The sequence below is a fragment of the Pseudorca crassidens genome, chromosome 10 (genome assembly GCF_039906515.1).
Source record: "Pseudorca crassidens isolate mPseCra1 chromosome 10, mPseCra1.hap1, whole genome shotgun sequence".
Lineage (NCBI taxonomy): Eukaryota > Metazoa > Chordata > Mammalia > Artiodactyla > Delphinidae > Pseudorca > Pseudorca crassidens.
In genome coordinates this window covers 107,083,653-107,104,104 of record NC_090305.1, presented here as the reverse complement: position 1 = coordinate 107,104,104, position 20,452 = coordinate 107,083,653, and the positions used below count along the sequence as shown (strand labels likewise).

The window sequence follows — 20,452 nt, the reverse complement described above, 5'->3', positions numbered from 1 at the left end:
CTTTTTTCTTTATTACGTTCTGAGACAGTGATTTCCACCACTCTATCTTCCAGCTCACTTAACCATTCTTCTGCCTCATTTATTCTGCTCTTGATTCCTTCTAGTGTATTTTTCATTTCATTTATTGTATTCTTCAACTCTGGTTGTTGTTTATTTTTTCTAATTCTTTCTTAAAAGCTTCTTGTAACTTCTCAGTCAGCGCCTCCATTCTTTCCCTGTGTTCTTGGATCATCTTTATGATCATTACTCAGAACTCTTTCTTGAGTAGATTGCCCATCTCCACTTCACTTAGTAGTTCTTCTGGGGTTTTATCTTGTTCCTTCGTCTGGAACATATTGCTTTGCCATGTCATTTTGTTGAAATTTCTATTTGTATTTTTATGTATGTAGTAGCTTAGTTACATTCCTCAGCCTTGGAGAAGTGGCCTCTGTAGGAGATGTTCTCTGTGTCCCAGCAGTGCTCTCCCCTCTCGTCACCCAAGGGCCAGGGACAAGCTAGTCCCAGGGTAGGTTCTGACCTGTATTTTCAGACTCAGTTCTGTGGGCTTCAGGATCGTAGTTTCCTTCCTTCTGGTGTCTGCCCCCTAGTTGGTAAGCCTGGTCTAGAGGCTTGTACAGGCTTTCTGGTGGGCAGGGCCATGTCAAGGGGTATGTCTAGAGGTGGCTGTGGGTTCAGAAAGTGTTTAGGCAGCCTGTCTGCTGATGGGTGGGGCTGTGTTCTGCCTGTTGGTTGTTTGGCCTGAGGCGTCCAGCATTGGGGCCTACAGGCTGTTGGGTGGGGCCAGATCTTGGTGCTAACGTCCCAAGCAAGATATCAGCCTCCAGATGCATACTCCTGGATATGTTAACCACCAGCTTTTATGTCCAGGAGAGAGCCGCAGCTGCCCAAGAGACCCTCCAAGACCAGCAGGTAGTCCTAACCTTTGGAGTCACTGCTTTTGTGCTGTGACCTGGCACTCAAGGGACTTTGTGTGCACCCTCCAAGCATGGAGTCTTTGTTTCCCCAAGTCCTGTGGAGTTCTTGAGATTCAGACCTGCTGGCCTTCAAAGCCAAATGCTCTGGGGGCTCCTCCTCCCAATGCCAGATCCCCACGCTGGGGAGCCTGATGTCGGGCTCAGAACTCTCACTCCCATGGAAGCACTTCTGTGATGTAATTATTCTCCAGTCAGTGGGTCACCCACCCTGGGGGGTATGTGATTTGATTAGATTGCAAGTATGCCCCTCCTCCTGTCTCACTGTGATTTTTTCTTTGTCTTTGGATGTAGAATATCTTTTTTGGTAATGTTTCAGTCTTTTTTATTGACGGTTGTTCAACAGTTAGTTGTGCTTTCGGTTGTTCAACAGTTAGTTGTGCTTTCGGTGTGCTCATGGGAGGAGGGGAGCTCAAGGTCTTCTACTCCACCATCTTGTCTTTTCCAACCTGGTTTGTTTGTTTAAGATTGTTTTGGCTTTGGGTGGGGGGGGGGGGTCTCTTGAGACTCCATATGAATTTTTAAATGAACTTTTTCTATTTTTGCCATTGGGTTTTTGATAGGGATTGCATTAAACCTGTAGATTGCTTTTGGTAATATTGACATCTTAACAATATTGTTTTCCAATCCATGAACACAGGATATCTTTCCATTTATTGGTGTCTTTCAAAATTTCTTTCAGTGACATTTTGAGCATACAAGTCTTTCACCTTCTTTGTCAAGTTAATTCCTAAGTGTTTTTTTCTTTTTGATGTTACAGTAAATGAAAGTTAAATTGTTTAATTTTTTCTTCAGATTGTTCATTGTTAGTAAAGAGACACACAAGTGGGTGTTTTTTGTTTCTGTTGCTGATTTTATATTCTGTGACTGATGGATTGCTTTTAGTTCAGTTTTTGTGCAGTCTTTAGGGTTTTCTACATATAAGATCATGTCATCTGTGAGTAGAGATAATTTTACTTCTTTTCTCTCCAATTTGAATGTCTTTTATTTCTTTTTCTTGCCTAATTTCTCTGGTTAAGACTTCCAGGACTGTGTTGAATAAAACTGGTGAAAGTGGGTATCCTTGTTTTACTTGATCTTAGAGGAAAAATTTCAGTATTTCACCATGAGTGTTATGTTAGTTGTGGGCTTTTGATATATAGCTTTTATTATATTGGGGTAGTTTCCTTCTATTCCTAGTTTGTTGAATGTTTTTATTATGGAAAGTTGAATTTTGTCAAATGCTTTTTCTGCATCAGTTGAGATGATGGCGTAGTTTATTTTCCTTCATTTTGTTAATAGAGTATACTGCATTGATCAGTTTTCATATGAACTAGCCTTGCATTCCAGGAATAAATCTCTTTTGGTCATGGTGTACAGTAATTTTAATGTGCTCTTGAATTCTAGTATCGCTAGTATTTTATTGAGGATTTTTGTGTCAATATTCATAAGGGATATTACTCAGTGGTTTTCTTGTAGTGTCTTTGTCTGGCTTTGGTATCAGCGTAAATCTGTCCTCATAGGATGAGTTTGGAAATGTTGCCTCCTCTGCAATTGCTTTGGAAGCGTTTGAGGAGGATTGATGTTAATTCTTCTTTAAATGTTTGGTAAAATTCACCAGTAGAGCCATCTGGTCCTGGGCTTTTCTTTATTGACAGGTTTTTGATTACCAATTCAATCTCCTTACTAGTTATGGGTGTGTTCAGAGCTTCTATTTCTTCATGATTTAGACTTGGTCAGTTGTGTATTTCTAGGAATTTATCCTTTTCATCTAGGTTGTCCAGTTTGTTGGCATATAATCATTAAAGTACTCTCTGATAATACTTTTTATTTCTGTAAATTGAGTAATAATGTCTTCTCAGTTCTACTTTTAGTTATGTGAGTCTTTTCTTTTTTCCCTTAATCAGTCTAGCTTAAGGTTTGGTCATTTTGTTGATCTTTTTGAAGAAACAGCATTTGTTGATTTTCTCCATTGCTTTTCTATTTTCTATTTATCCCTAATATTTATTTTTTCCTCTATTTTTTATTGGAGTATAGGTGACTTACAGTGTTAGTTTCTGCTGTACAGCAAAGGGAGTCAGTTATTCATACACATGTTATCCACTCTTTTTTAGATTCTGTTCCTATATAGGGCATTACAGAGTACAGGATGGAGCTCCCTGTGCTGTTTAGTAGTCTTAGTTATCTATTCTATATACAGTAGTGTGTATGTGTCAATGCCAATCTCCGAATTTAGCCCGCCCCTGCCTTTTCTCACCTGGTAGCCACAAGTTTGTTCTCTTCATCTGTGACTGAAGCTCTGTTTTATAAATAGGTTCACTTGTACTATTCCTTTAGATTCTACACAGAAGCGATATCATACGACATTTGTCTTTCTCTGTGTGACTTACTTCACTTAGTACGACAGTCTCTAGGTCCATCCATGTTGCTACACATGGCATTATTTCGTTATTTTTCATGGCTGATATTCCACTGTTCATATGTACCACATCTTCTTTATCCATTCCTCTGTTGATGGACACTGAGATTGCTTCCATGTCTTGGCTATTGTAAATTGTGCTGCAGTGAACACTGGGGTACATGTCTTTTTGAATTATGGTTTTCTCTGGATATATGCCCAGGAGTAGGATTGCTGGATCATACGGTAGGTCTATTTTCAGTTTTTTAAGGAATCTCCATATTGTTCTCCACAGTGGCTGCACCAATTTACATTCCCACCAACAGCGCAGGAGGGTTCCCTTCTCTACACACCCTCTCAACCATTTATTGTTTGTAGATTTTTTGGTGATGGCCTAATATTTATTATTTCTTTTATTCTGATAGCTTTTGGGTTTAGTTTGTTCTTTTCTGGTTGTAAAGTTAGGTTGTTGATTTGAGATTTTTCTTCTTTTTCAACGAATGTTCCAGGTGCCCTTAAGAAAAATATGTATTCTGCTGTTGTTGGGTAGAGTATCATGTATCTGTTTGTTAGGTTCAGTTAGTCTATAGACATGTTCAAGTCCTCTGTTTCCTTCATAATCTTCTGTCTGGTTGTCCTATCCATTATTGAAAGTGGAGAACTGAAGTCTTCTCCTATTATTGCAGAGCTGTCTACTTCTCCTTTCAATTCTGTCAACGTTTGCTTCCTGTATTTAGGAGTTCTGATGGTTGGTCTATGTATGTTTATAACTGTTACGTGTTCCTGGTGGTTTTGTCAGTGTATAATCAATATATATTTTATCAATATACACAGTCTTCTTATCAGTATATAATGTCCTTCTTTGTTTCTTGGATCAGTTTTTTACTTAGTATCTATTTTGTCTGATATTAGTACAGTCATCCTTCCTCTTGTTTGGTTGCTATTTGTAAGGAATATCTTTTTTCCACCTTTTCTCTTTCAATCCATGTGTGTCGTTAGATCTAAAGTTACCCTCCTGTAGACAGCATGTAGTTGGATCTTGTATATTTAAAAATTTACTCTACCCATTTATGTTTTTCGATTGGGAGGTTTATTTACATTTAAAGTAATTAGTGATAGGCAAGGACTAATTATTGCCGTTTTGGTATTTGTTTTCTGTATGTCTCATAGCTTTTCTCCCCCTCATTTTCTCCCTTTCTCTCTTTTTGATGAGTTCTTTTTTTTTTTTTTGATGAGTTAATTTTTTGTAGTGATAGGTCTTGACTCACTTCTCATTTTTCTTGTGTATGTCCTGTAAATGTTTTCTTTGTGGGTACCTTGGGGAATCCGTATAAGATCCTAATGTTATAATAATCTATTTTAAACTGCTACCGACTTAAATTAGTCAAAAATTCTATTCCTTTAAAGCTCTACCCCGTTTATGTTATTGATATCATGAATTACATTTTATATACTGTGTACTCGGTAATATAGTTTTTTTGTTTTTTGCGGTACGCGGGCCTCTCACTGTTGTGGCCTCTCCCGTTGCGGACCACAGGCTCCGGACACGCAGGCTCAGCGGCCATGGCTCACGGGCCCAGCCGCTCCGCGGCATGTGGGATCTTCCCGGACCGGGGCATGAACCCGTGTCCCCTGCATCGGCAGGTGGACTCTCAACCACTGCGCCACCAGGGAAGCCCAGTAATATAGATTTTAATTAATCATGAATTACATTTTATATACTTTGTACTCAGTAATATAGATTTTAATTATTTTTATGCTTTTGTTTTTTAAATCCTACAGAGGCATGAAAGTGGAGTTATGAACCAGAATTACAATACACAGGTTTTTATATTTGGCTGTGTGTTTGCTTTTACTGGAGAACTTCATATTTTTCAATATATATATTTGACTGACTTTTGATCATCCTTTCATCAACTCCCTTTAACATTGACCATAGGGCAGGCCTAGTGGTAATGAACTCTGTCAGCTTTAATTTATCTAGAAATGTCTTAAATCCCCCCTCATTTTCAAAGGACAGTTTTTGCCAGAATTACTTGTTGACAGGTTTTTTTTTTCTTTCCGGACTTTAAATCTGTTTTCCTGACCTGATACATAAACTATGCTAGCTTCTGGTCTGATCTGTGAGTCGGGTGAGAGAGAAGCCCATCTCTTGGGAGCCCCTAGACCAGCCAGAAGGTCACAGACAAGTCCATTCTTTCCCTGTGTCCCAAGGGAGGCCCAGGGGCTGGACGGCTGCCTCCTGTCTCCTTGGGGCTGTGCCGGGGGAGGGGCAAGGGCGACAGCGTCCTTTCCTCCCATCGTGGGTGAGGCTTCTCCTCGGCTGCTGCCCCGCCTGGCCTGGCTTCTAACCCTCCCACAGAGCTGCTGTGCTCCGTCTGTGTGGTTCATCCTGTGTTTCCTCCAAGGAGCACGGGCTGGGCTTCCCTGTCCGCCCTCTGGCTGATGTCACTCCCCACCAGCTTCCTTTTAAATGTATCTTTCGTTTGGTTTGCATGTGTCGTCCAGGACCTGCTTCAGGGGAGGGTCTTGGCAGGTGAACTGTCTGGACTCCCAAGTGTGACGGGGCCTTTATCCTCACAGCTGACCCCAGCCTGGCCGGATAGCGAGGCAGTGTTCACAGGTATGTTCCCTCAACTGAGACAGGCTTGCCGTGTCCTCTGTACCCAGTGTTGCTAATGGTGGCCTCGTGTCTCTTTGAGTCTCGTTTCTTGTAGGTAGTCTGTTGATTTTATCTTCCTGTCTGAACTTTTTTTTGGCGGGGGGCTGCGTGTCGTGCGGCTTGCGGGATCTTAGTTCCCCAACCAGGGATCGAACCCGCGCCCCCTGCAGTGCACATGCAGAGTCCTAACCACTGGACGGCCAGGGAAGTCCCCCTATCTGAACTTCTTTTGCATTTTTTTTTATCATCCATGTTCTGAAATTTCACCGCGGCATTTCTGGCATGGGCCGTTTTTCCTTACCTTATGTACGTGTTAGATTTTTCAATCTAAGGACGTATGTCTGTCTTCAGCTCTATGAAAATCCTGTTTTTTGTGATTTCTTATATTCTGATACGCATTCACATTCCCGCCCTCTCTCCAACTTTAACGCATCCACATGCAGCTTCTGGATCTGCCTTTTTCCATCTCTGTCTGGTTGTGCTTCATTCTGGGAAAACACCTGCGCTTGATTTTTCATTTCACTCGTTTCCTCTTAATCTTGCTCTCAAGCTCTGTGCTCCTGAGGTCATTGTGAGGAGTCCTGCTTGTCTCCGTGTTTTACTTTACATTCAGAGACCGAGTCTGTGCTTTCTAGAACCCCAGACGGTCTCTCCCTGTGCGAAGACAGGACTCTGCCACCCCCTGGTTTAGCTGTCCTAGAGTCTTACTCGGCTTCTGTTTGATTGTTTCCTTAGGCTTTTGCCTCCGTTTGTGGAGTCTGCTGAGTCTGTCATGACTGTGGCCTTCAGGAGACAGGGACTCTTGGTCACTCGAGCATCCTCTATTTGGGTTTGCTCCTAGTCTGTGGATCTCCTTCTGTAGAGCAGGTGACCCCCTGATGGCTGGGGGGCAGCACAGTGTGTTCCCTGGAGGTACAAGCCGCTCACTGGTCTCACCGGTCTGTGTCCCTCTTACTGTGGCCACTCTGGACACTTCCCTGCTTGTGACCCCAGCACACACCCTCGCTGCTTCTGCCTAGCCAAGCATCCCATCGTCGGCACAAGCCGGTCGGGCGAGAGGAGAGGCGCCTCTTGTTGAAGCCAAGTCGCCACCTGTCCGAGGTGCCCGTTGTCCCCGGGGCCTCCTTCCTGGGCAGGAAACGTGTCCTGCCGTCATTTCTGGGCGTGGGTCCTCTGTCCACCTAACTCGCCTGCTCTCTATGCCCAAGGATTTCCTCTGAATTTGTGTGATACTGTAGAAGCCTCCTCTTGTTTCCATTGTGTGTCTGAAGGCTGTCTGCTCGCTGCCATGATGAGCCCTGTGATGCTGGACTGGAGTCAGAGATATCCTTGTAAACTCACGTTTGTTTAGGACGTACAGAGGGAGACGAAACTAAATTTGCGTGTGTGCACAGCGGGGTTAGGGTGCATACACGTACGTTTCCTGGCTCCATCCGTAAGAGGACCTAGAGGCGCTGACACTGCAGTAGCACCAGGTGGAACTTGCAGGAGAAACAGGATGTGTGCATAGCCTCAGATATCTCCCCCAGGAATTGTGAATCGCTCTGGTAGTTGCAGAAAGTGTCCCCAAAGCTTCGATCTGCTTCCAGATCGAAGGAGCAGCCGCTTAATCCCCTCCCCTGGAGCGCGGGGCCGACCTGATGAGGGGCTTCTAGCTGATAGCGTGCGGGGAAGGGAAAACAGCGAGTCTGCAGGGCAGAATCCCGGCAGACGCACCTCAGCCGAGGTCAGGGCGCCTGTGATCAGCCGCGTGGTGTCGCTCGCCTCGGATTCCGCACGCGGAGAAGGCACCTCCCCTCGGCAGCCTCTTCCCTCAGAACCCGCACCCTCAGTTTAGTCGTGTGGAGGCACCAGACAAGCCCACGTTGAGGGACCTTCTGCAGAATGCCTGAGCAGCGCTCCTTGAAGTGTCAAGGTGAGAAAGACGAGGGAAGGTGAGAACCCATCACTGCCTGGAGGAGACCAAGGAGCCAGTGGGGGATCCGGACTTACTTCCTGGAACAGAGAAAGGACAGTGGTGGGAAAGCCGGGATGTGCAAATACATCCTGTCACCTAGTTGGTGGTGTTGAGCCAGTGTTAACGTCTTAGTTTGATGACTGTCCTGTGGTTCTGTAACACAGTGGTCCCCAGCCTTTTTGGCACCAGGGACCGGTTTCGCGGAAGACAATTTTTCCACGGCTGGGGGTAGGGAGGGATGGCTCAGGTGGTAGTGTGAGCGACGGGGAGTGGCAGATGAAGCTTTGCTCGGTGGCCCGCCGCTCACCTCGTGCTGTGAGGCCCGGGGGCTGGGGACCCCTGCTATAAGGTGTTACGGTCAGTAGAAACTGGGCGACAGGTATTTGGGAAACTCTGCGCTGACTTTGGAACTCTTGCCAGAAAAAGTCTACATTTATTTAGAAATAAAAGGTTAGAAGGTTGTCTTTCCCTACCCTCCAGTTTGAGGGAGGAGGAGGACAGCAAGGGTCAGTCCTCTTTGTTAATCCAGTAAGTATTTTTTGTTGTGAATGGGCCAGATGACCTTGTGAAGCTCGAACTCGCTGGGCAAGTCAGGACCTGGCAGCAAACAGCAGGTGCAGGGTCAGGAGCTGAGCAGAATTAAGGAGGGGTCCACCGGCAAGCTTGTGGGTGGCAAGGCTCCCCAGGCCGGGTAGCGGCAGGAAGTCGTCCTCACCTGAGGGACGGGAGGAGGGGTGGTTCCCACAGCTGGGCCTGTCGCTGAAGGAGAGGCCGAGTGGCCGAGCTGCAGCCAGAACCGCAGGGCAGGGAGGTGTGTTGATGCAGCTGTAAGGGCTCGTGAGATTAAGAGAGGCTGAAGATGTTTGAGTGTGATCCAAACGCACACTTAGGAAGGGCCTGCGGGCTGCTTCTGCTGAGCTGAATCTGGGTCGGTCTAGAGACGCTCCAGCTTCCCACTCCTTTGCCTTGGAGTCTTGAAAGGCCCCAGCCTGTGCCAGGGATGGCCTTGTGCCTCTAGCTCCTAGCCTGACCTCTCCAGGACCGTCGTTCTAGGGGAAAGAAATGTCCCTGTATCTTGATGGAGACCTGACCCCCCATGCCTGAGGGCCCCTGCCCGAGGTTCACCCTCCTGGCCGGCCCTGTTCCTTCCCTCCTTCACGGCCTGGATAATGGATCCTCTGAGGGTCTTCATCTGCACACCAGTTCCCGCCACCATCCTGGCCGATTTCAGCCTCCACGGGGTAACTCATCCGAAACCCACGCTCCCCGGTGTCTGGACGGGAATCCAGTGCCCGTCAGCCCCGCTGCCGTCCCCTGGCCTAATTCCCTGACAGCCGCAGCTGCTTCCCCCCGGCTCTCCCCGCCGTTGTCCCTGTGGGATCTCCAGGCACCCTCTCCTCTGCTCCCTCTCCTGCTCAGCCTGGACTTGGTCTCGGGCCTCTGGCGCCAGGAGGCACCTCCATGCCGCTTCGTGGATTGTACGGGTTCTAGACGTGTGCACGTGTTGTACACGCTTCCCAGCGGTGGAAGTGAGGCTTCTTGAGGAAGGACTCCCTTTCTGATTCGTACTGGGGGTCGTGGGCCAGCACCAGCCCTCTGACTACCTTGATACATTGCAATTGGTTGACTGACAGGAACCAACACACGGGCACCGGCATCTCTGGGCCGCAGGGGGCCCGGGGGGGCGGGGGGCAGGCGGAGCAGGTGTGGCCTCGGTGGGTCCCTCGCGGCTCTGCTCCACCTGCGCCCCACTTCCTGGGAGGACACCCGAGGCAGGTGTCAGGCCACCTGGATGAAGCCAGAGCTGACTGGGGTTCCACAGTGGTGACCTGATGTGTCCCAGGTGCCCAAAGACAAGAAGCCTCCCCTTACTTGTACAAAGAAAAGTAATTCTGGGGGCTTCCCTGGCCGTCCAGTGGTTGGGACTCCACACTTCCACTGCAGGGAGCCTGGGTTCGATCCCTGGTCAGGAAACGAAGGTCCTGCAAGCCACACGGCGCAGCCAAAACATAAAGTAAGAAAGAGAATTATGTGTCTCCTCTGAGTTCAGTAACGTAGTGAGCTCAGTGCAACAGGAGCCGAGAAAGTACATTTGCTTTGGAACCTTTTCTTACCTACATCCTGAATTTTGCTGGCAAAGGCTGTGACGTTAGGAGCAGCTACCCCTTTTAAAGGAAAAAGCTGCACTTCCGATCTCGCCTTTTTATCCCAAGAGAAGAGGGCCTTACGTACGTTCCTTAAGCAGGACACTTTGCCAAGGTGGGTGAGTGGCTGCTGGTCACGTGAGCTGCGACTCGTGGGCAGGGAGGAGGGATGGCAGGGTGGGGGGAGCCCGGCACCCCTCATGGACTGGCCGGATGGTCAACGGCTGAGGTTCTCGGTGACACGCGTGCCCGCGTGTGCACGTGTATGTGTGATCGCACACCTGTGAGGGGAAGAGCTGGGCCTGTGTCCCCACCTCTCCAGCCCCGAGTCACCGTTTTGGAAGCTGGCAGGACAGTTGGCTCTGGCAGCAGTGAGGGGGCATTTGTTGGCCTGTCCTGAGACCCTCTCCAAGAAGGGTGGGCCTGGCTTCGGCGCTGCCGCCCGACTCACCCTTTGCCCTTCTTTCCATCCTAGGCCAACACTGGACAGATCGATGGCCCCCGGGAGCAGCACCGAGTCATCAGCAGTAACCTCGCCCTCATCCAGGTGACCCTCGCCTTTGTCCCTTATGCTTCATGCGCGTTGCAAACTTGTGTCTCCTCCTAACTGTGGGGCCGCGGGGCGGAGGGGGGTGTCTCACGGAGCCAGGAAGCCCGAGGCAGCAGTAGGCTGGGCCTGGATCTGGACGGAAGCGTTTGTATCCAGAGCCTCCTGGGCTCCTCTGGCCGGGGCAGGCTGTGGCCACACCGAGAACTGGGCCCAGGTCACACTGGCGTGCAGGCGAGACCGTCACTGACCAGCAGGCTGCCCTGGGCAGGACACACAGATTCAGGAGGGGCCTTGACTTCTCACCTGGGCTCCGGAGTCCGTTTGCACCTCTCCGCTGGGCATCTCCAGAGCAGTGTCCCCAGATCCGGCCCCGTCGCCTGCCCTCCTTACACCCCTCTTTGAAGTCCCAGACTCCGTCTGCTTTGGGCTGGAAGCTCACTCTGGGGTGGCCCAGCTCAGGGGCCTCATCTGTAAGATGGGCTGCTGTGTGGCTCATCGGGTGGGATTCGCGTGCCCAGTGAGCGACACTCCCGTCTGACCCAGCTAGAAACCCAACAGCCCTCAGCCTGCCTGTGTTCCTCACCCTTACATCCGGCCACTCTGAGGACCCTCTCCTGGGCCGCCTGGAGCCCAGCCCCGCTGCCCTGGCCTCCCCATCCAGGCACCTGGGCTCCACTGCGCTTCTGCACGGTCCCTGCCTGGCCTTTTCTAACCCTCGAGCTCATGGGGCCTCCTCCCCTTGGAGCCCCTTTGCTGGCCCCCTTGTCCAGGGGTGGGCCCGGCCCCCTCCCCTCCTGGGATGTCCTTTCCCCTCCCCATCACCCGGTGGGGACTCTCCTCAGACCCGGCTCCAGCCTGGCACTGGCTGCCTCTCCGGGCCTTGCGGGCGCTGTCAGGCCGTCCTGGACGCAGTTTTGTGTTGAGACGTCTGCCTCGTCCACCGAGGTGCTTCACAGGGGCCGGGACTACAGCCTGTGGCTGAAGCCCCTGGAGGTTAAAGCTCTCATGAGGCCCCGGCAGAGGGTCTGCAGGGGCGGGTGGTAAACGCCTTGGCAACAGTCACTGGTTTTGCGTTTCTTTTCCTACCGAATCCTCCTCAACCAGTGTTGATTAGGCCCTGCTGTGGGCAGGCCCTGGCCTGGCACGTGGTCCTGTCACAGCGTGGATGCAGTTGGTCTCCTCCATTTTTAAAAAAGCTTAACATCAAAGCATAAAGGGTGCAGTAAGTTCCATACTTAAACTTTTAAAATAACTTCAGTGTATTCTATCACGACAATGTACCCAAGAGTGGTACGTGAGCCAGGACCTCACGGGTAAGAGGGAAGGGCAGCCAGGGGCTGGCTCTGCGGGGCCTGTGCAGACCTGCCGAGCTCGGCCCGTCCGCTCACAGACCCATCGCCCTGCGGGGCACCTGCAGTTACAGGCTCCTACTCGATAAGTTATACTGCAGTGAGAGCGTTCTCCTTTTGCGTAGGTTTCTTAAGAGAACTTCCTACAAGTTCACAAGGTAGGAACAGTTTAAGACTCTAGATGTTTTCTGAAAGGATTACAAAATATCTGATTCCTTGGTGCAATACCAGCACTAGTATTAATAATTGAAATGGGACTTCCCCGGTGGCGCAGTGGTTAAAGAATCTGCTTGCCAGGGCAGGGGATACCGGTTCGAGCCCTGGTCCGGGAAGATCCCACACGCCGCGGAGCAGCTAAGCCCGTGTGTCACAACTACTGAGCCTGTGCTCTAGCGCGCAGCAACGAAGACCCAACTCAGCCAAAAATAAATAAATAAATGTATTTATTTAAAAAAAAAAAAAAAAAAACTTCAATTATTAGTTCCTCATAAGCTCACCAGCATGGGAAGGACTCTTCTAAACCCTTTCTGTGTTTGCAGACACATGAATGTGCCCACAGACACAGACCACACGAGTTCCCATGTTTCTATGCATAAAACATACTATGCTGTACGTGTAACTTTGTAAATAGCACTTTTCTCTTAATAGTGACTTAACGAACGGACGTCACTCTGTACAGAGCAGCTCCAATCACCATCGTGATTATGTGCTGCTTTGTCCACATGTGCACGTTTCCCTGGGAAAATGCTAGATCATCAGGTATTTAGATAACTTAGACAAATTTCCTCCCAGAATTCCTGTATCAGTTTTACCACCATCAGTGTGTAAGACAACCATCGTCCCGCTTGTTTGTCCATGTGTACTTTGTACTGTCGACCTTTGAGTTTTAACTTTACTTCATCCGACAGGTAAGAAGTATACCCCATCCATCCATTTACCCGATGAGCAGAGAGAGACCCCAGTGCCAAGAAAATCAAACAGCACTTACTGTTTAATAGAGGAGGACCAGCCCTGGTTACAAATAACCCTAATCCTAACCTTGCAATGGGGATTAAGTTTTCCTGATTACTAGGGATTTGATCATCTTTTGTGTGTTTCTTAGCCGTTTGTATTTCCTTTCTGTGGATTACCTGTCATCTCCCTTATGCATTGTTCTATCACGTTATCTTTTTATTATCGTGATGGCTGTTGTTGATTTGGTATAATGGACTCATTATTCTGGATACTAATCTTTTAAGTTATGTAAGACGGAAATACTTTCTCCAAGGCTATCCCTGCCTTTGTTTAGTGGTGTCTTTTATCACACAGAAGTCATGCTTGGACTTTGCAAATCTTACCTGTATTTTTCTTTATAGATTTTATGTTTCATCTTTAGTAGGAGGCCTTCCCTAATCCAAAATCTGAAACACATTATTCAATACTTTCATCCGTTTCACACTTTATGTTTTTATGTTTAGGTATATGTGTGTGAACGGTATAAAGTCAGAATCTATTTTATTTTTCCAAGCAAATATCCGGTTTCTCTTAACTTATGTATTCCATCCTGATTTGAAATGCCACCTTTAGCATAGTAAACTTTCATATATTCATGATTAAATTTTCATACATTACATTTAAAATTTTCACATATTCACGGTTCAATTCCTGGACCCCCGTTCTGTCCTGCTGACCTATTTGTCTATTTCTCTGCCAAGCCACCCAGTTTTAATACTATAGCTTTAAAATACATATTCATAATGAAAATGCCAAAATTCCCATTTTCTTTCTCAAAGTTGTTATGGCTATTCTTGCGCATCTGCTCATTTTTGTGAAAGTTAAATTTAAAATGAGTTGTCAGGTACCAGGAAAAATCTGGGGACCCTGAGTGGAATTCCGTGTGTGAGCTGGGGCGTGTTCTCGTTTGCGGAGGCTGACTGGCCTTGCGTGTGCGCTGGGGCCTCAGCTCCGACAGCTCTGGTGTCTCCCGGGGGTCCTGGGCGTTTCCGGGGGGGCAGGGGCACTGTCTGTGCTGCTGGAGATCACAGCACTTTTGTCCAAACCAGTTAGAGGGGCTGTGAGGAAACACGGGGGGCCCTTGACCGAGGACCCTACGCAAGATGACGGGGAAGGACGGGGCGGGGCAGCGGTTCCCGCAGGCATCGGGCTGGAGGGGGTGTTGGCGTTGTTGCATTCGGGCGAGGTCAGCAGACCTGCCTAACGTCTGGTTCCTGCCCGCAGGTGCAGGCCGCCGTCATGGGGCTCCTGGCCGCCGTGGCGGCCCTGCTCCTGGGCGCGGCGTCAGGGCAGGAGCTGGACGCGGCGGAGGCGGAGGTGCTGTGCGCCAGCAGCGTCATCACTGCCTTCCTGGCGGCCTGCACCCTGGGTGAGCAGCCCTCGGGATCCTGCGCGGGTCGGGGCACCGCTGGGTCTTCACACCCACCTTGACCTGGAGGGCGGCGAGGGGGTCCCTGCCCTCTGCTGGGGCGGAGACACGTCTGTCTGTGACTGGCCACCGGGAGGGCCTGGGCGGGGCCTGCGGCAAGGCAGGTCCTGCGCCCCCTCCCCCGCCGGAGGCCACCACGCTTCACGCTCCTTTTGGAGCCCTTGGGAATATCTGAAGCTCTCTTGTCCCTTACTTTATGTCTCAGCTCCCTGCACGACGGGAGCTCCTCTGAGAGGGGCCTGCGTGTCCTCTTCTACCATCTGCTGTCCCCACCCTGCTCCTGCCACGCTGCCTCAGGCCCCGGGGGGAGCTCACGCGCATCAACAGGGAGCCCAGCGGCTGCGCATCTGTTCACCACTCAGCACTCCCCGAGCCTATGTGCCAGCTTCTGTCCCAGAGCCCGGGACACGCTGGGGGCCCAACGCTGCGGGGCCCATCCTAGTTCAAGGTGATCCCTCGGTGCGCGAGCACACGCGTGACTCCAGTCTCGCAGCCTCCCCTGACTCGCTCGCAGTCACGCTGTTTGCTTCACACGCTTGTTCACTTGTGTACTGTCCGCTCCTCCACCAACAAGCAAGTGGTGTGAGTGCAGAGCCCGTGGTTCTTTCCACACTTAACCCAGGCACCGGTCAGCTCCCAGGTTTTCTGAATGGACAGTGGTCACACTGGTTCTCTCTGGGCCGTGTCTGTGTGTATCGTGCAAAGGGCACGCAGGTCCAGGAAGAGGGGCAGCCTTGTCAAGTCGACTGTTCACTCGCCTGACCCCCAGCAGGATGCAGCTGGTTATTCGGTGGCTGTGGTTCCTACCAGGCGGCTGCATCCCCATGCAGGAGCCCAGGTCGGGGCAGGGCCAGAGCGCGGAAGCCCAGGAGCAGATTCACAGACCTGCTGCATGCCTGCACGTCTGGGCCAAGGAAGGGCTGAACCTTCTGAGAGAACAGAGCCTAGGAGACACCAAGTCTCCAGAAGGCGGTGCCGCTCCCGGGGGCCATCCTAGCTCCTGTTTTACAGATGAGAAGACTGAGGCCTCAGATGGGGTGCACCTCAGTGGCAAGGACATAGCCAGGATTGTCCCAAGAGGAGGGGGACTCGGGAAGCGTGGCTGGTGGGTCACAGCATGACCTTGGCCTGTCTGAGCCATAAAGCCAGGCGGTGGTGCTGGTGGTTTGTAATAAGTGATCTCAAACTGGTGGTGTCCTCTACGCATCCCTGTGGGATTGTCACCAGACCACCGGCTCAGCCAGGCAGTGTCAATTCACTTACAAATGACATTGCGAAAGAATAAAGTTGCTGGGACCTGGTCACAAAACAGCACAGATTGTGGCCAGCAGCATTCGATGGTACCAACGTGATGACCGTGATTACTTTCAGAGTTACAGAACGCTGAGTCCAGTGTTAAAGCAGCCGTGGCCAAGATGCAAAGTGTCTTCTTAAAGGCCACACAAGATGCTGTTGGATTTTGTCCCCGGCAGTGTGGCATGGGGGTGGAAGCACGTCACAGTGGCCTCAGAACCGAGTCAGAACAGAAGCAGGTCCTGGGAGGCGTAGCGGCCACGAGGAAGGGCCTCTCAGGTCCAGCAGGGACGTCACCCTGCACTCGCGGCCATGTGCTGGGCCCTGGCAGCCCCTCAGGCCCCCAGTGCCGTGCTGCCTTCTGTGTGCCGCCCCTTCCCTCCCTCCCTCCCTCCAGGGACCACCTGCACTGCTGCCCCACACTGTCCCAGACCCCACCCTGCCGTCTTCCCCGCAGGCTCTGCCCCTTGGAAACCACTCATGGGCCAGTTGCCCCTGCCCCCCGCCCGGGGCTCCTGCTGCTCAGAGCAGTTTGGGGTCCATCTTCCTGCCAGGAGGGCTGTGAGCATCACACCTGTAGTTCCCAAGGTTGGGAGCCCAGGCACCACCTGCCTGTGTCTCCCCGACGGTTCAGGGAGTCATCAGGGTGCTTGGGCTGCTCCACAGCGTCAAGCCCGCGAGACACAGGGCAGAGTCCAAGCCTTGCACCCCAGTGCAGGGAGGGACCCCCAAGAGCGGGCGGCTCCGTGGGTGCAGCGAGCTCCTGGGCGGCCCTGCCACCCGCTCACCGGCCACCTGTCCCCTCCCCCTGCAGGGACGTTGATGGTCTGCATAGTGATCGGCGCTCGAAAGCTCGGGGTCAACCCGGACAACATTGCGACGCCCATCGCGGCCAGCCTGGGAGACCTCATCACCTTGTCCATCCTGGCTTTCGTCAGCAGCTTCTTCCACAAACACAGAGGTAGGGCCCGAGGCTGGGGTCTGTCCTTTCATAGGCGAGGCCTGGGGTCACTGGGCAGATGGGGGTCGTCCCCCAGGTGCCACCGGCTTTTCCAGTGCACCATGGGGACAAGTGTCTCCGGGCAGCAGACGTACAGGTTGTCAGTGCCCACCTCTGACAGAGGTTGGTCTGGGTGCTTCAGCACCTCCTTGCGGGGGGCACAGTTCACGCTGGACACACACCAGCTGCCCGAGAGGTGACTCCAGGCAGGAGTATCACAGCCAAGGAGGCAGAAGCCAGGCTCCTCAGAAGGTGGCCTGTGACGTGGTCAGCCGCCGACGGGGCGTTTGCACACGTTCTGGGAACAAGACCTTCTGGCCACCGCCACCGCCCCCACCCCGACGTCGCCCAGGTCCGCCTGGGGACACAGCTTGGCTCGCATCCTTGCCGGCGGCTCCCTCACTGCATTTGCACAGCTGAGCACCTGCTCCAAGTGTCCCGTCTGTGGCCTCCCACCTGGTGTGGCCCCCCCCAGGATGGCTGCATGCCTGTCCAGATCTAGCAGATGTCAGTTCTGAGTGCGGTCACGGCTTCATGGATGGAGTGGACAGCAATGAAGCTTAAACGTGGGGCATGGTGGGCCCGTGGACCCAGAGGTTTAAGGAATTGCCGGTTTTTACATGTGGGCAACAGAAGTGGCCCAGGAAACGCTCCCAGTGAGGGTGGCACAGCTCCGCGAGCTCCAGCCATCCAGGAAAGGCCTGCAGCAACAGGAAGGGATGGTTTGGGAAGATGCTGGAAGTTCACGAAGTGGAGGTGAAGATCTAACAGTAAGATGCCCTAATTTTATTCTTCAAACACTCTGAATTTCAAAGATTTGTGCACGGACTAGTTATGGAATCTGATTTGCAAAGTAATTTTGAGTTACTGGCCTCCCCGGACCCTCCTCCCTTTTGCACCCAGCCCCATGCCTCCACACACACCCTGGATGTCAAGTCCTGTTGGGTCACCCATCCCTGCAGTGAGACACTGGGTTATCTCGGGGGTCCCGGCTGGGCAGCAGTCAGGTGGGTCCTCGCTGACGAGGGTGAGCCTGCGGCCACTGCACCTATGCTGTCACCAGGGAGACGGCCACAGCGGCTGGGAGGCTACGGCCCTGAGCGGTGACGCTCCCAGCTGCCGCGTCCAGGCCAGCAGATACCTGCCGAGGCTCTGGGCCCATCTCTTGCCCAGGACGCTCAGGGCACAAGGATGGCCACACATGTTTCCTGCGGAAAAGGGCAGGGGCCCCAGGCCAGGCCCACGCGCTGGGTGGGGGGCCTCCGCTCTGGGCGTGGCCGGGGTTGGCGGGCGCTTCTCCACAAGGCTGGTGAGTCACCATGTGTGCGGGTAAGAGGCGGGCGGGTGAGTGGCCACACGTGCCCCGTGCGTTGGGCTCCAGCAGGGGCCCAGGTTCCTGAGGGCTGATCCAGGCTAAGGTCCGTCCTCGTGGCTCCTACCGCCTGGAGCAGGTGACACAGGGACACGAGCCCCTGTGAGAACGTGGGTGCCGAAGGGTCCCCCCCCGGGGTGGCCTCAGCAAGAGCAGGGCCAGCATTGCTGCCCACGGACGTGTCCTGCCCGGCCACCTCCTCCCAGGCCGTCCGAGCGGGTCGGTGAGAGCAGGAGAGTTGGGTACACGAAGTGCCGAGCGCGGCACTGGCCACGGTCACGACCCCGTAAACGGAGCCGTGAATAGCAAGGCCAGGCTGAGAGCAGGCCGAGGAGGGCACGTCAGCCGCATGACGGGAGGTGCAGGGGACGGGAGCTGTTCCTCAGGCCTCTGGGGCCCTGAGTCCCCACACACCTGTCACCTCCGCCACCCAGGCCACAGCCTGGGCCCCACCTGGGCCCACCCTGAGCCCCACCCTGAGCTCCAGCCCCACGGCCCACGCGCCCCCTCTCTTCCCCCCAGACAGTCGCTATCTGACGCCGCTGGTCTGCATCGGCTTCACGGCCCTGACCCCCCTGTGCATCCTCATCGCCAAGCAGAACCCGCCCGTCGTGAAGATCTTGAAGTTCGGGTGGTTCCCCATCGTCCTGGCGATGCTCGTCAGCAGGTGCGTGGGCGGCGATGCCTTGGGATCCGGGTGGGGTGAGCCGTGGCCTCGGGCGCCTCCACCATGCTCTTCGCTCCTCATTTCCCCCAAGAACCCTGGACCTGGTGTATTGTGAGGGGCAGCCCTGTTCACAGGAGACGAGCACCCGCCACGGCCCCGCTCCCCCGCTGCGCTGGCCTGGCCCCGCTGAGCTGGCCTCACGGCCACAGCTCTGTGAAGGCCATTCCCGCAGCCCAGCCACTGGTGAGACCTACAGGGCTGAAGGATCAGTGCTCCGGGGCCCTGGGCCCTCCAGCCTCATCCTTGGGGGCCCTTTCTGCTTGTGGACCCTGACGGGGGCCACCCCAGCTCTTTCCCATGTGCTCCCCTGAGTGACTCGGGGAGCGGAGGCTGTGGCCGAGATGTCTTTGCTTCCAGAAGCTCGTGGACTCCAGGCCTTCGCTGAACCCCAGGGTTGGTGGGGCCAGGTGCTGAGCAGCTTCGGGGAGCAGGGGTGGGAGACGTCACATGGGCCCCTCTTCCTGCTGAGCGCACCTCAGGGCTGTCACGGGGCAGGGCCCAGCCAGCTAAGTGGCCTCGGAAAGGGTCTGGTGGGGCCTTCTGCAACAGCCGAGACTCAGAGCAGAGGTGGGAGCCACGTGCGGCATCAGGGGACACGGGAGACCAGCTTGGCCACCCCGGATGTTTTGGGCGGGTGACAGGCTGACACGGCGGTCTGCGTGGTGAGGGCTGGCCAGCGTCCACTCTATAATCGTTTGCCATCTCCCCGCCCCCCCGCAGTTTCGGGGGGCTCATCTTGAACAAGACCATCTCCAAGCAGCAGTTCCGAGGCATGGCCGTATTTGCCCCCATCATTTGTGGTAGGTACTGGGTCCCGTCACCTGGCTTCTGGGTGGTGGGGCCAGAAGAGCAGCTATCTCGGAGGTCCGGGCCCGGCCCCGGGAGGCTGCTGTAGCCCCCGCTCCTGCAGATCACACCTGCCCTCACGGGCCCCCAGGACCAGAGCTGATCCCAGAGCCTTGAAGGCTTTAACCCGGGATCTGCTGGCACCTGGGGCCAAGTGTGGCTTCAGAACCGGGGTGTGGGCCTCTCGTGGCTTTCCTTTCATTTTAACTTAGACTCACTGATGACACTTAAGACTCAAGTATTTACACAGAGAAACCAGGATTCCTGTCTTCTCCTTAAAACGCAAGGCGTGACAACACTGGTTCACGGTGGGGTGGGCAGGAATCAGCTTGCCTCAATCTCCTCCATCCCCTGGGTCTCCTCCGGACCCTCCACTGGTTCACCTTCCAGGCTTAACTCTGGGCATTTAGCCCCGCTTGTGTCTAGTTTCTGGTAAGGCTCTGTAAGTGGGGCCGGCTGGTCGGAGAGGAACGAGTGTGACAACCCACTGCCCAGGCCATCTGCACAGTGTCCTGTACGTGCCAGGCCTGCACCCAGCCGAGTCCACAGGGCCTCTCCCAGTGCCAGGCCGGCCACTGACAAGGACAGCAGCAGCTGGCCCAGAGGCCACAGGCCTAGAGAGTCCCCTGGGGTCCTCTGCTCGGTGTCTGTAGGGGCTGAGTGAGCACCGCGAATGACTTGCGCAGGGAGGCGAGGTGGGCGGTGGGGAGCAGTGCAGGGCGGGCTCCTGGGCGACCCGCGTGGTGGCTGGCCGGTTGCGGGCTGGCGGGAACGGAGCCCCA

General features: G+C 53.1%; 1 protein-coding gene across 4 annotated transcripts in view; it reads left to right on the top strand.

Annotated features, from left to right (window-relative positions):
- SLC41A3 (solute carrier family 41 member 3) overlaps positions 1-20,452 on the top strand; it is a 69,661-nt gene that overhangs the window by 39,974 nt on the left and 9,235 nt on the right. For all 4 annotated transcript variants that reach the window (XM_067755725.1, XM_067755727.1, XM_067755726.1 and 1 more), the window contains 5 exons: positions 10,587-10,658; positions 14,228-14,372; positions 16,540-16,686; positions 18,620-18,764; positions 19,545-19,624. In XM_067755725.1, coding sequence (XP_067611826.1) covers positions 10,587-10,658; positions 14,228-14,372; positions 16,540-16,686; positions 18,620-18,764; positions 19,545-19,624 — 589 coding nt within the window. The remainder of the gene's footprint in view (positions 1-10,586; positions 10,659-14,227; positions 14,373-16,539; positions 16,687-18,619; positions 18,765-19,544; positions 19,625-20,452) is intronic.